General features: G+C 50.2%; 5 protein-coding genes across 5 annotated transcripts; 2 read left to right on the top strand and 3 right to left on the bottom strand.

The window, feature by feature from the left end:
- Window positions 1–613: 613 nt before the first annotated feature.
- On the top strand, window positions 614–1005 carry BZA70DRAFT_267748 (uncharacterized protein; the record flags this gene model as incomplete). Its single annotated transcript, XM_064911123.1, has 2 exons — window positions 614–641; window positions 719–1005. 2 exons carry the CDS (start codon window positions 614–616, stop codon window positions 1003–1005), a joined length of 315 nt encoding a protein of 104 aa, XP_064768254.1.
- Window positions 1006–6839: 5834 nt separating this feature from the next.
- Window positions 6840–8554, bottom strand: BZA70DRAFT_267750 (ubiquitin-conjugating enzyme/RWD-like protein; the record flags this gene model as incomplete). The annotated part of the gene is made up of 7 exons (XM_064911124.1): window positions 6840–7054; window positions 7112–7745; window positions 7812–7986; window positions 8045–8082; window positions 8144–8214; window positions 8278–8394; window positions 8485–8554. The coding sequence occupies 7 exons, from the start codon at window positions 8552–8554 to the stop codon at window positions 6840–6842; spliced, it is 1320 nt and encodes a 439-aa protein (XP_064768255.1).
- Window positions 8555–9819: 1265 nt separating this feature from the next.
- BZA70DRAFT_176368 (uncharacterized protein) lies at window positions 9820–10925 on the bottom strand. Its single transcript, XM_064909901.1, has 4 exons — window positions 10684–10925; window positions 10542–10602; window positions 10341–10470; window positions 9820–10269 (listed from the first exon to the last, which is right to left on the bottom strand). The coding sequence occupies exons 1-4, from the start codon at window positions 10726–10728 to the stop codon at window positions 10164–10166; spliced, it is 342 nt and encodes a 113-aa protein (XP_064768256.1). The 5' UTR covers window positions 10729–10925; the 3' UTR covers window positions 9820–10163.
- A 117-nt stretch (window positions 10926–11042) lies between these two features.
- On the top strand, window positions 11043–12757 carry BZA70DRAFT_176386 (uncharacterized protein). The gene is made up of 2 exons (XM_064909902.1): window positions 11043–11459; window positions 11524–12757. The coding sequence occupies exons 1-2, from the start codon at window positions 11123–11125 to the stop codon at window positions 12426–12428; spliced, it is 1242 nt and encodes a 413-aa protein (XP_064768257.1). The 5' UTR covers window positions 11043–11122; the 3' UTR covers window positions 12429–12757.
- Window positions 12758–13085: 328 nt separating this feature from the next.
- On the bottom strand, window positions 13086–13733 carry BZA70DRAFT_267753 (uncharacterized protein; the record flags this gene model as incomplete). The annotated part of the gene is made up of 1 exon (XM_064911125.1): window positions 13086–13733. The coding sequence occupies one exon, from the start codon at window positions 13731–13733 to the stop codon at window positions 13086–13088; it is 648 nt and encodes a 215-aa protein (XP_064768258.1).
- Between the last annotated feature and the right edge of the window lie 660 nt (window positions 13734–14393).

The raw sequence follows: 14393 nt of genomic DNA on the forward strand, positions 1-14393 counted from the left end.
GCATAATCTCTTCTCCTCCTCTCATACACCGACCTCAACATCATCGTCATCATCCAAATCAGGCGACTGCGAGTGCGTTAGTGCGCAAATCGCCTAATTGCCGCAGCTGGCGGTTTCTTTTTCTGGCATTCCTGGTGTTCTTGAAATGGAATCGCTGCTGTATGATTGTGAACTATGAAGTGTGAAGTATGAAGTATGAATTGATGGCGTAGGTCGGTGTAGTCTCTTGAATAATAGCTCAGAGTAGACTTCATTACGAATAGAATCATCTGTGCTGTTTAATGAACACAGTCAGAAGAAGACTGTCGACACCGAAAGATCAATTTCGTTCGCACTCCAACTTCAATCCAATTTGAACTCTGCCTCTGTCTCTGTCTGCTCAGTCTGTTTCAAAGGTCGAACGAACCCGAGAAATGACCGATATATATGCTACACTGTACGCTGTAGCTGCCATGCGCTGCAGGCGTGCATGTTCCTGCAGGGCCGGACCTCGCTCGCTCGCTACCTCACTGAAACTCCTGCAGCGTCTGATGCGCTTGCTGCTTGTTGCTGATTGGTGTAGAGAGAGAAGATAACAGAGAGAGAGAGAGAATGTTTCTAGATGAGGATAGAGATGTTGTTGTTGAGACTATTTTGGATGGGTATGTATTCTTTGCAAAACTCGAGCTGAATTGTTCAAATAGACAGAAATAAGCAGTACACAACACGACGCTTCTAGCCTCTCAGTGCGATTCGAGCAAGTGTCTAGAAGACCCTAGCTTCTTCTTTTTCCTCCTCGAGAAGAACAAGTGTGAACAGCATGTCCCCACTGCCCTCGTCGGAGCAGCGGAGCAGCGGTTCCAGTGTCCTGCATCCACCTCGTCTGCACTCATGCACCCCCAGTCGAGAGCAACAGCCCTCGCCTGCCTCTCGCTCCTCGCTCGCTCGCTCGCTCACGCAAACGCCTTGCGTGAACTTTATCCGCAACAAACTCTGCCGGGTTGCAACCGGTTTGACGAGGGCTGAAAGACGATGAGGGAAAGGGCGGGGCGAGGGTTTGGCCGATGGGGAAGGTGCAAACTCTTGGAGAGAGACATCTGTCAGTCATTCGTTTTCATTCATTCGTGTGTGAGACAGAACGGCTGCTGTATTTGCCTCTCGAGAGTCTTGAAGATACCAAGAGCACTCATCACGTCTATCGCCACTCATCATCACCAGCAGAGGTACTGTCTGCAGCAGCACCAGCAGTGCTCAGGCTGCACTTCTCCCTACCCTGCCCGGCTCACAATCAGATCCAGGCTCCCACGCGCGGCTCAAGCAAGGTTTGTCAAATTAAGCTTTGCCGAAACCACAAACGCAAAACTGAAAAACTGAAAACTGAAAAAAAAAAAAACCAAAAGCCAAAAACTGAAAAATGCGCCGCGATGAAAAAGAAAATGGCCGAGGGGGAGAGAGGAAGAAGCTGTGGGAAACGAGGGTGTGTAATCGCGGGGATGGGGCAGAGTACAGACAAGACAAACTCGCGCGAGTCTTGTGGCATGCAGCGAGTGCACTGCAGCGCTCTGCTCTGCTCTGCTCTGAGCTGTTCCTCCTCCTCGTAGACGCTCAGCCGGGGTGTGGACCCTGAGCTGGTTGGTGAAGAAGGCCTGAACGCAGACCCTGACGCCTTCATAATACGTTTGGCGTACGCGAATGTTGAAACTCCCTCCTGATGCTAATTCCACATCCTTGCACCTTTCTGCTATATGTCTGGGGTCGGCTGCGTTTAGTGGCTCCTTGTTTTTGTTAGTCTTATGTTTAGCGGTCTTTCTTTGCTGTCGTGAAACGCGCGCGGGGGAGGTGTAATTTGATGCGCGATACTCGATACTCTGATTCAGCGCGCTTCGCGAGTATCTCTCTCGTCTTGCCCCGCATACATTTTCTTGGTCGGTGGTTCAGGGCTGGATAGAGTCTGAGACTGTAATTTGATACGAATGCGCGCGTTGATGAGATCGGGGTGCTTTTGTTGTGGCATTGTCGTTGTGGTCGTTACGCGAACGTAGGAAGAGGATATGCGTCTAAAGTAATCGCTGCGCTGCTCTTTGCTGCAGTTGGTAGCTGGAGATGCAGTAACTGAAAGAGCAACAATCCAGCGTATTCGATGTATATGTGAAACGCAGCCCTGCTATGATTTTCACAGATCTGTTACAAAGACCACAAGACAAGCACGAGATATTCGCCAGATTGCAATCACCCCCTCGTCATCGTCTCGGATATGCAATTTCCTTTTTACTCCTCTTTCCTCACTCTCGCTCTGTTGTTTTGTCTTTGCTTTTTTGTTTTTCTTTTGCTTTCTTTCGTGTTCATTTTTGTTGATTGGACGAACAGATTGTGAATGGAATGGGATATATCTTCGTCACACGCGCGCGCCCCAGAGCACCGGCAGCCATGACGATCACTGTCTTCTACAAATCATATAGCGTCTTTTCTACTTCTTCCACATTCCATCTCTACTCTTCTCTGTGGATGTGTGCAGTGTAGATCTGCTTTGGTTATGTTTTCATACTCCCAGCGGCAGGGACTGCACACTCTCTCCTTCAAGCAGATCAAATGTGCTGAACCAAACGCTCACTCACTCAACGCACATTATGACATATGCTGATCCAAGATGCAAACACAGTACACAAACCAAGCGCGAAAGTGAACCAAAGTACTTCGGTACCTACTTCTCCACAACCGAGAATGACGACAGTGTGGATCGCCCGCTCGGGCGGATGCCGCCGGTAAACGAGGTAAGCAGTAGGGCAGCAAACGAGGAGAGGGCAGAGAGAGGTATATTGTCAATAAATTCCTGGAAAAAGTAAGTGCAAAATAGTCCGACAGACGAGCGGAAAAAAAAACGGGCAGAGGTTGACGCAAGACCGAGGGAAGTTGAGTGAGTTGAGTTGAGTTAACTTTAGGCGGACTTCTCCGCTGCATCTTTTTTTCTTCTCCTCTTTTCTTCAGTTTTTTTTCAACTTTTCTCTCGATTTCATCCTCGGACGCAATGCAGGAATAAGATCATCTTGAGACGAAGAATTCTGCACTGTAGAAACTCGGCACATGAATTGCCGGCCTATTCTTCCGTCATTCTCGCCACGCGTGAAAATTTCTAAAAGAACTCACTCACTCACTCACAAAGAGTGGTGTAATATATTAGTAATCCAACGGTAAGTCGGACATCTTTTAAACGACAATTCGGAGTTTAGGAATAGTTTTACAAAAGTCAGAAAAGAGTATTGATCGTCACATGCACTCTCACAATTTATTTACATATTGCTGATGGAGGAAGCTACTGAATCGAACGAAAAGTTTTCATAGTAGTCAACTAAGCTGATTTGTCTCTCGATGACAGGAAGAGCTGAGCTGTCATTCGAAATGGGAACGAATCAGGTGAACTGTAAGCAACTAACTATTTATTATTATTATTTATTTATTTATTTTGCATTGTTTGATCGCCCGGGCTCTCTTTCTTTGCGCTTCCTCGGCTTTTGACGTGGCCGCTGAGACTTGAACGCTCTCGTGGCATCTTTCTTGCTCCACTTGATGGATGGGATATGGAATCAAGGGATGAGATTGTCAATGTCTCACGCACGCAGGGACTGAACAGCAAAGCAAAGCAGTCTCTGTCTCCAGTTCGCTTCCCAACTCGGTCTTCTCGCCGGAGGTCACAGAAGAACTTCAGCAGAGCGATTTTTAAAGTTCTCCTCACAACGCACAGTGAGTGAGCAAGCCCTGACTTGAGGTCAGTGCAAGTTGTGAGGTGTGAGCTGGAGAGCTCAAAGCTCAAGCGCTGCATCGAGCGACCTGTCAACCGGCTCGGTGGGGCCAAAAGTGGGAATCGGCCAACCACAGGGCAGTCAACAGTCAGTAGTCTCACTAAAGTCGTAGGTAACTAGTCCCTAACTGATAACCAGCCCTGACCGGATTTCTAGCACCTGCTTCTTTCCACCCTCACTCAACCTCTCTGGCAAAGTCATTAAACCCCACTAACCCATTTCATCCCCGCTAACCTGCGCCTTTAGCTTCTAGACTTTCTCGCACCTCACTAGCAAGCACCGTTGGCGCCAGGAACCAATCGGCTCAGGCGTAAAACTGGAACGTACAGAAGCCTAGCCAGACCCTTGACTCTGCTCTCTGCTCAATCCGGAAAACGCCACGAAACGCTCTTTTACAGCTTGTTAGGCAGGGACAGGCGCTTTTCTTGCCTGATGGCGCTCTGGCTGTGAAGTGAGGGCTAGAAACGGAAGTGGGAGTTGTTATCGCGGGTTATCAGAGTTATCAGATAGTTGTGCTGGAGGTGTGCATTTTCTGTAGCTTTGATGGTCACACTGCAGCTGGACAAGTAGACTCTCTGTGTAAGGAATTATTACTCAATTGATCAATTGACCTTGCTGAGAGTCAATGAGCGACTGCTTGATGTCCTTAACTCGGTCTGCCACACCAACAGACTGATGCCATCTCGTGTCATATCTCACAACCTCCTCACCCAGTCCACATCCACACCCACAATTCCACCAACCAGTCAACAATCTCGCGTACAGCCCTTATCTTACAAGAAAAATCACTCAGAAAGGAGAAGGAGGCGCCTCGTCTCCCGCTTGTTTTGTTCGCTTAATTAGCGTAGTTGCAGCAGATGCAGGTAGGTAGGTCTCGAGGGTCTACGTGTGTACGAGAGAGACCTAGACCACGCACGATACACCGAGCCTACGATATCAAGACCGGTGAAAACCTGCATTCCACATCTTGCAGGAATCTTTCACGATTCAAATGAAGAAGGCAGAAAAAAGTCAATTGCAGATTCTTCACTGCGTGCTTCTATACATCATAAGTGAGCCAGCGGAGGTTGTCTGTCAGATCCGGCACTAGTCTGCCTTTTTTTCCATCCGCTGTAGTGCGCTGCGAGAAAAACCGCAGCCTGCAGCAGCAGCAGCTCCACCACAGGCTGCAGCTCGGGGTAGTAGCCATCTAGCCAGACAGCTGGACCCTCAGACGCTCAGGCGCTATCATGTCACGTTATGTTGGGTTTCCTTGCCAGTCTGTGTGTCTGTGTGTGCGTCCGTGCCAAGGGGTTCTCGGTCGGTGTAGACCTGGCTGGCTCGCTGGCTCGTCCTCGTCGACCGGTCAGATCATTTTCCGGACGGACAATTGGTTGAGTATTATCCCCGCTGTCAAAAAAAACTAAAGCCCGGGACAGGGCAGTCTGTGTACTCTTTAAGGAATAATCGCAAAACTGTAGAGAACAGAACTCTGTCTCCTCCCGCGCAGGGTTCATAACCTCACGAGTTTAGACAGCGAAAGCGCCATAGTCTGGCTTTTACAACTTACACACGCTCACTCACATACACCCACCTGCAGACCCTCTTTGTATCTATCGATACGCACAGGCACCCAAACCAGCAACCCTCCCTCCCTCCCTCCCTCGCCGTTGTCGCTCTCTCATGCGCTCTCGCTGGACTAATTGACTTTTTTAGGTAGCCGCGTAAGCCCAGAGTCTCACCTGAACTGTCCAGTCCGCAAGCTGCCTCCGCTGGCAAGGGACTCACTCCACCGCTGTGTCTGTGCTTTGCTGTCCGCTTTGATTGTCAATGTCTTGATAGCCAGACTGCGCTGGTTCGTTGACAGACCGCGGTGGCGAGGGTACTACGAGGAAAGGGATGCGTCGAGGAAAGCAAGGGGTTATCGTTGATATATCCCCATTCCTATTTCGATTATCAACTCATATCTTCCAGCGAGAACGCCACAAGCGGTAAATCCCACACTGATAGCTCTCTCTCTGTGCAGAGAGGCTCATAACCATTCAGATTGTCCATCAGACACACTCTCTCTGGACATTATTCAAACGCGTTTGGGCGCGACGTAGTCGATCGCTCCTTCAATACCCTCCCATCCAGGAAACTCTTTTTCATTGCGCACTTGATAAGGCGTCCCCATACTCTAATCCCAGTGCCCATGAAACTTAACGATCATTCCCCACCGCACCCAGTTGGTCCCTTTCAGCGACCAATTCTCCCACCCCCCCATCGCCCAGGTTCTTGAGCGCCCAGGTGAAGTTCCTCGGCGCAAAATAGACGTAGTACTCGCGCTTGCCCACCTTCTTGACGAACCAGTTCACATGACCTTTATAAGTATGTCGAGTGCTGATAATGACGACGTTGAGGTTAAGGCTCTCGACGACGTCGACGAACGAGCGCGTGAAGGCCTCGCGTTCGGGCGCGCTGCGATCTTCGTCGACCTTTTGCTCGAGCTCGTCGATGCCTTTGTGGATCAGCGGACTGAGTTGATCGATCAGTGAACCGATTACTTCTGCGGCGATTGCGGTTGACGATTGCATTGTGACTGCTCTGATGGTGTTAGAGCGGCTTGCGCCGTGTTGCGTGGGTGCAAGGACAGCCGGGGGTTGGTCGAGTAGAATATACCCTCGATTGATCAGTATATCTTTATCTATTATTCACAGTTTTGATCGCACAGCCTCGTCAATCTCTTATCGATATGGTCTATTCTCCCGCATCGCGTACGATGCGCCGTACACCGAACAGCATAGCCGAATCTTCCAACGCCACGGCGCAGTCTTCGCCTCCGCAATGCTTAGAATACTTTTCCAACTAGATATGTAGACAATATTCGTCATCTATTATCGCGATCTCAAGCTGTAAAGTGACGAAGCTTTGGACGCATACGTGGGTGAATATGTATATATTGCCGAATCAGGCTATTCCTATCGTCTAACTATGCAATAATTATGAAACCGATACCGAAGCAATTCGAGAAATGCAAAGGAAGCTTCTTGTGCACAAGTTGAGCTACAAGAGACACAAAGAGAAAAAAAGTTGTGAGAGAGATTAATACTCTGCAGAACGCATGACGGCGCGTCTGAAGGTCCTGCGGTACTCTTTCTTTTGCGCGTCAGAGCCAAAGTACAGTTCTGCGGCGTCGAGGTTCATCCACGTGCGCGGATCTGGCGAGAGCTTGTCGTTCTCTAGACTTGCGATCAGGGCTTCGATGTGGGACTGTGGGTCTTCGGGTTTTGAGGGGCGGTAGTATGGTATTCCGCTTGCTGAGGGTTTGTTAGTTGGAAGAGAGAGGGGGGGGAGAGAGGGGGGGTGGGACGTACGGGTGATATTTAGGTGGTATATGGGAGTCTCGTAGACAGCTCTAGGTTGCTCCTCAGGAAACCTGACCGAGAACGCAAGTTTGATGCGGAACAGCGCGCCGTCAAGGCTCGTCGTCGGCCGCCCGAAATAGATAATCCTCCAGACAAACGGGTTATCATCCACGAGCTCGAGCGTCACCGTGCCGTCGTATGTTCGCACGAGGTACCCCGCGATCTGGGAATACATGCCGCTGAGCATCGACGCGGCCGCGTCGTGGTTGCGGACGGCCTCGGCGCCCTCGGTTGCCCAGTGCTCTGTTTCCTTGTCGAGCGCGGCGGTGATGGCGTGCATGCGTCGCTCGAGGTCGGCGTAGTCGAACGAGCCCTTCATTTCGTTGTCTGGGCCCTCGAACGGCATTGTTTCGAAAAAGGTGTTGTCTTTGATGGATTGCTTTTCGCGCGCGATCGTGCGCATGTAGGACGGGTAGTAGTAGCGGAAGAGGCGTTTGCAGAGGTCTTTGAACGGCACGTCTGCGGGCACGTCCTCTGGTTGCTCGTTCTCTGGTGTCTTTTTAACCTTCCCGGTCACGGATGAAATATGCAGCGATTCTTCCAGTCGCTTGATTACAGAAATCCTGAGTGTCTCGTGTTGAATCTAGGTAGCCGTCAGCCCGCGCTCTTCAATTAAGAGCTTCAATTAAGAGCACAGCACAGAACTTACCTTTTGAATATACTGCTGCGCCTTGTCACGGTGAAGCGACTCCCGCTCACTCCCGGGGCCGAAACCGGGCTCGTTCTCGAACGGGTTGGAGCACATCAGGCTCTGGATCGACATCAGCACGGACTCGATCCCCTGCGCTGACGACCACTGCTCGCCTGCCTCGCCTCTCCACGTCCTACAAAGACAGTTAGTATCTCGTTCAAGGAGGTTGTGAAGTAGAGGGAAGGACGTACCCTAGGATTGAGAGACACACTTTGCCATTCGCGTATATCTGTGCAAAGTCAGCACCGATCCGTAATCTCACGTAGCTCATCATCTAGCGCAGAACTCACGTTTGGATTAAACCGCGTCCATCCATCGTTGGTAGTCAGCGCGCTCACGCACGGCGGCTTTGAGGGATACCCTAGAATCAAGTAGGCATTAGTTTCGTCAATAGTCCGTGGTGTGGAGGCGGGGGGGGACGGACCTTCAGGAAAGGACATTTTGAATTCGAAAAGGCCGTATTCGTAGGGAGTGTCGAGAGGGCCTAGTATAAGTGCCTGCGCACGCATCAGGTTTTTTTCGTCAAAGTATACATATATTCCTAGGGTCGTAGAGTATTAGCATCGTGCTTCACTTGAATAAAATAGAACCGTGCGCGGTGTTTGGTCCGCAAGACGGCGGGAGGACGTACCTTGATCTGGACTTTTCTGAATATTTGCCAATTCCTTTGCAATCCGCAATGTCGTGGTCGCGGACGACATTGTCGTCAGGAAAAATCACGTCTGCTCTCTTTGTTCTCGGTACTGACGGAGGTCGGCGAGCAAACCGGGCTGGGAGCAGATATGCGACACGGTTTTTAACCGCGGTTCACCTCACAATTTTCTACCCTCTGAAATAAAAAAAATGAGATCGCAGGGGATATAATTGAGTAGAGGTTAGTAGAGGTAACTGCGTGGAGAGAAGAGCTCCGGGGCGGGGAGAAAGGTGGAGCGTGAAGGGTGGTTTGTAAATTGGTGGTGGGACACGGAGAGAGGCACGGTTGGGATGTTTGGATTTAAATTGATTAGTTACGCGTTGAGTTGACGATGGGCGAGGGATCTGGTATTTCTGCGCTGACTTGTACAATGAGAGTGATTTTCTGGTGATATAACTTTTATAGAACTAGAAGAAGTACTTGTTGTGGTATTATACTGGTTATTACAGATATAGGGGGCGTAAATATTACCAAGCGCATCAAGGAAGCAGCATTAGCAATGTCATGAGGTTGCGAGGCAGAACTGCCCGGCCTCCTCCAAACCCTCATCCGTGTCAGAGACCTGTCATCCTGCCTCACCTCACGATGCTTGTCCGTCTACTACATCTATCCCTGCAAGAGCCCAGCCATCTTGCCTCACCTCAGAACGCCTAACCAGCAGTCCATCCACGGGAGATTACCTCTGCCTCACTTCACAAGGTCACGCCTACACCCTCCCGCATGAAGAGTACTTCGCAGGACGCTAAGGCATGAGCAGGGAGGTTTCCCCTCATCAAAGATCCCTTCATCCTCCGCACGGTTTCTTCTTGTCAACAAACCACACTCATTTACTAACATTCTTACTCCTCGAGAGCCAGCCTCCTCGTCCTGCTAACGTGGAGACTAATCTCTTCCGGCGAGAGGATAGAATGAGGCATCTTGTAGAGTAATATTTAAGGAAGCCTGGCTTACCCAGTCTTCCTGATAATGAACCATCATCTACTATCTTCCTAATCACTTGCGCTTCCACTACAACTCCCACTTACCTTCCACTTATCCATCGCTTATCCCCTCATTATGTCATCCAACGACAACCCTTCGGCGCGCGACGACGCGACTTCGCCACAAGCATGAACAACAGCACCAGCACTTATTCATTCCCAGCTGCACCTTTTCCTACAATCTACTAAACCGTGCTACAAAAATGTAGGCAAAAGTCCATCTATTCGATAGACACATTCTAAACATAGACCTGCGAGAAACAGACTGCGTGGGAGAAGCTGGAAACAAATAACTAACAACGAAATATATTATACACATGGACATCAGTCTGTCGACCGGCTGGTGGCTAGTGATTATAGTAGGAGATCAAAAATAGCAGGAATTCAAAGAACAGAAGAATGAGAATCAAGGCCGAATAGAATGTAACTCGAGGATATCCAGCCACATTGTCCGAAGCAAGACCAGACGCGTCTTGCAGTCACCATACAGCTATCTCCTTCTCTCCTCTCTTTCCTATTTCTCGCACCACTTTTTCTTTCCCGTATAACCCATCCCTGCAAACAACGGTAACGACAGTCCGCCACTCCCCCCAATCGCCATCGACACCGCATACTCTACTCTAGCACGCTCACGCATCATCTCGTTTTCTGGATCTTCGAAGCACGCTGCACCGTCGCCTTTCCACGCGCAAGACCAACACCCTTTCCTTTCAACCCGCTTGATCTAAACATCGGCGCGTTTCTACATAGAGGTGTTAGTACTGCAGCACATTCACGAAATGGCAGGAGGAGGAGGAGGAGGAGGAGACGTACCTTAGCATATCCGGGACGATGAAAAATCGAACGTGCGAGCCGCGGATGTAGACTTGCTCGAGATGAGAGACGCGGCCGTCGCGCGCGGTGACTTGTATATCTCGTAGCTGGCAGTTCATGTTGTCCTCGACTAAGTCGCGAAAGTTAGCATGCCATCAGCAGGGGCGGTGGGTTGAATCGAATTGAAAACACAGAACATACCCTCGATCAATTTTCCTCTGTAGGCCTGTCCGGTAGTAAGTTCTAGAGTGACAGTATGTCCCTAGACAATTCACCATGTTAGCATCTATCCACATCTTTTCAAGCATCACCGGTATGATCGATCCACACAATCACTACATACCTGCGACTCATTCAAAAGCTTGATCGGAATCCCGATAGAACCCATCGTGACAAGCTAGCTGTGTTTTTCCTTTGCTGATGGGTGGAATACCGCAGTCTGATGCAGTATTTTGTCAAAGAAAGCAAGCACGCCGGCAGTTCTTTAGTTCTGTAGTTCTTTCGATGGGGTCTTTAGAATACTTTCGCTCCGTTTTCAGGTTCAGGATTATTCAGGGGTATACGAGCGTTGCTTGTGTTGTGGCTCTAACTGTGCAAAAACGTGTGCATAAGTTATGTTAACAGCGCGAAGAGAGTGATGGAAGAGACGGACGACGTTTGATAGAAAAACAACGAGTTCGAGGACAGGTTCTTCTTGAATTCAGTGTATGCTACACAGCACAGGGCAGCGCAACAGTATCTTGTCATCTACGTTACTGTGAGCAGAGTGAGTTAAAGCAGAGATGGCAGACAAAATGAAAGCAGCAGCAGCTGCTTTAAAAGCACAAGGCACGACCGCATTTTCGCAGCAAAACTACGCCAGCGCGTTAGAGCTCTACACGCAGGCCGCGGACCTGGATCCAACGGACCCGGTGTATTTCTCCAACATGGCGCTGTGCGAGATCAAGCTTGAGAAATGGGAGGACGCGGAGAAGCATGCGGATTTTGGGCTGCTGGCGGCGTGCGGGAGTACGTATGCGGACAAGGCGGTCGCGAGTCGGCATAAGCTTGGGGCGAAGTTGTTGTGGAGACGGGGTGTTGCGAGGAGGAAGTTGGGGTCGTTGAGCGAGGCTAGGACAGGTATTTGTTATTTCAGTTTGTTCTTCTGATTGTGTACTGCAGCTAACAGGAGGGTGTGGGTTAGATCTGGAATCAGCGCTGAAACTCGAGCCGAACAACAAGTCAGTCAGTGAGGAATTGAACGCTCTGGCATGGGACGAAAAGCGCGGCAAGCGAAAGACCAATTCTACAGCATCAGTTAAGACGACGACGCCGGCTACACAGCCAAAGAACGGTTCAAGATCTAGCTATCCCGGACAATCATCTCGGATAGAAGAGATCACGGAGGAGGCTGTTGTGGAGAAGAAAGATGGACTGAGAGAGATTGCGGTGAAAAAAGTTGATACATTGCCGAAGGAGTTTGCAGAGATACTGTTGAAGAGTAAGGAACTGAAGACTACGGCGCCGACGCCTGCCATAGCCAGCAGCGCGAAGGCCACGAACGCGAACGTTACGAACGCGAACGTGTCGACTGTCAAGGAGAAGGAGGCAGAGGTCTCGAAAAATACGCCTTCGACTACAGAGAGAACTCTTCCGTTCGAGTGTACGATCCAGCAAGTTGTTATTTCAAAGGCGTACCCAGCAACGCTCAGTCTCTACGAACTGACACATCTCCTACGGCGACCCGCGTCAGAGCGGGCGCAAGTGCTCGCGTACTTGTTTTACCGGATCCCGCCCGCTAGTCTGAAAGCTATTTTCGGGCGGGGCGGAATCGAAGGCCACTTCATCGAGGCATTTCTGAGCGCGATCGAATATGCTAGTATCTCGGCCCTAGGCGCGCGCGCAGAGCAGGAGGAGAAGAAATCGGTGGTGCTGAAGAGTGTTGAGATCCTGCGCGGGATGATTGCCTGCGGGAGGTTTTCGATCGCAAAAGTGTTTATAAACGGCAGGTTGACAAAGTCCGCGTTCGAGGTGCTGAAGGGGTTGGCGCGCGAGGGTGGGCTGGAAAAAGAAGCCGAGCAGACGGTGGGAGTGTGGGAGAAGACGTGAATGGAAGTAGCTGGAAGAAATTTTTTTGGGTCGTGATCTTCGGATCAGCGGCGCTGTACTGTAAATAGGAGCAAGAAGCAGAAAATAACGCGCATCAGGGACGGAGTTTGTGATTTATGCGATTTAGAGCGAGTAAAAGTGATTTCTTGGGAGCAGGAGAGGAATGAAGGCTTGATGGTTGATAGCTATAGAATTATAATAACCTGTGGTTAAGGAACGACAGAGGTAATAAGAATAGAAACTCCACATAAGAATAAGAATAGGAATAATAAGAAAAAAATAGGAAATAATATACAAACCAAAAGATATTAAAAATTGATAGAACTTTTCATACGCCGCGACCGACCCGAACAACCAATAAAACAAGCAAGAAGAAAAAAGAGAGCGAGGAGAATGAGAAAGGAACGACCGATAAACCAGACCAGAAAGAGCGACGAAGGAGAGGAAGATTAATAGAGAGGCAGACAGGCAGTAGTGGCCCGGTGACGATAGTAATTGACGACACGGGACTTGCGACAAGACACGTGAAGGATTGACGCGTCGAGGAAGTAGCCAAAGATGTTATTGGATTAATTATAATGTGGAGTCTGCTGGAACGAACCAAGAACCAAGGAGCGATAAAGTGAAGGAGCAAGGGGCCCGATATTGGGCACGCGATCATCGGCGCCTGTCCGAGGAAGCCGTTGAGGGATCAGCGGACTGCTCGAGGGAGGGAAATGACGTGTATTCGTCTGGAATAGCACGGGAGGTTAGCATACTTGTTTGTGAGGATTGAAGAGAAGAAGAAGACAGAGAAAGGAAAGATGAGAGCTCACCATCGAGATTGTTTGGAATGAGGTTGAGACACCTGCCGTTTCTCCGGCAGGCAGCCACGAGGTAGACGTTCTCGATTTTCTCCGGAGACGGTGGCTGGGAAGAGAGGGAAGAGGCCGAGACGCAAGAGGAGGAGGACGAGCGACGGACGATCTGGTCTCTCATAGGGAGGTTGTGGTTGCGGTGGGAGGGATCATCGCAGGAGCTGCGATCTTGGTTGGGCGGAGATCTGCGGGAGGAGGAGGAGGAGGAGGAGGGAGGGCGAGATGCGGATCGGAAGAAGAGGGCGGTTGAGGGCAGAGGGAGGAACATTGCAGGGCAGCCCGCGCATGAACCGGGAGGGTAGAGAGAGTAGAGTAGAGTATTAGAGAGAGTAGAGTCAAGCAAAGAGAGAGGAGCAGAAGAAAAGCAGCGTCGACGAAGCCTTGAATGCGAGCGGCAAAGATCGCTTCGGCGCAGCTGAAGAAGACCCAATTTGGCTTTTTCCGGCATCGCGATGAGCGGGAGCAGCGCCGCGCAGCAGTGTGATCCACAGATCACATAAAATGTGACTGAAGATGTGACTGAAATGGAAGGCACGGAGCCGGAAAGAAAGAAAAAGGCACGAAAAGGAGGAGGAAAGGGATAGCAGAGTTTGCAGTTTATTGCTTTACATTGCCTGCTATTTGCAACTACGATATATTTAGAAACAAACCAGGAACAGTCGCGTTTAGAATTCCTTCGAGTTTTTTCCCTCACTTTTGGCTGCGTTGCCGACTGAGCCACCGCCGGCTGTCTGTGCTGAGGGACGACGGCGACGGCGACTGTGAGTCTGCAGGAGACGTGGAGGGAGACGTAGGCGTGGACGTAGACGAAGACCCGTTCTGAGCTGCTGGAAAGAGCAGAGAATGCAGCTCACAGCCGCTGAGTGTTGATAGTGAATAGTCAACACTCAGAGAGTAGAAGTAGCAGTGAATATCAGTAACTGCTTCTAATCACATAGTTAGCATAGTCAGCATAGTCAACTACGCTCTCTGGAATTCACACAAACCCCTCTGCTGACTTTCCTGAGCCGCAGCGTGCGTGGCCCGGCCACCTGACCACTTTCGCTTGCTGCTTTGGGAACCCTAATCCGCCTCGCGCACTTCTCCATCACCGTCGTGTTTTCCTCAA

Source organism: Myxozyma melibiosi, assembly GCF_037950935.1.
Source record: "Myxozyma melibiosi strain Phaff 52-87 chromosome Unknown BZA70scaffold_6, whole genome shotgun sequence".
In the NCBI taxonomy this organism is placed as follows: domain Eukaryota; kingdom Fungi; phylum Ascomycota; class Lipomycetes; order Lipomycetales; family Lipomycetaceae; genus Myxozyma; species Myxozyma melibiosi.

Bases quoted from the DNA above. Each gene is read 5' to 3' on its own strand.
- BZA70DRAFT_176368 (XM_064909901.1), bottom strand. From the start codon at position 10,728: ATGGGTTCTATCGGGATTCCGATCAAGCTTTTGAATGAGTCGCAG. The intron at 10,471-10,541 runs GTATGTTCTGTG...TTCGCGACTTAG, and splicing joins CAGAGGAAAATTGATCGAGG to TCGAGGACAACATGAACTGC. The intron at 10,270-10,340 runs GTACGTCTCCTC...ACCTCTATGTAG, and splicing joins ATCGTCCCGGATATGCTAAG to AAACGCGCCGATGTTTAGAT.
- BZA70DRAFT_176386 (XM_064909902.1), top strand. From the start codon at position 11,123: ATGGCAGACAAAATGAAAGCAGCAGCAGCTGCTTTAAAAGCACAAGGC. The intron at 11,460-11,523 runs GTATTTGTTATT...GGTGTGGGTTAG, and splicing joins GTTGAGCGAGGCTAGGACAG to ATCTGGAATCAGCGCTGAAA.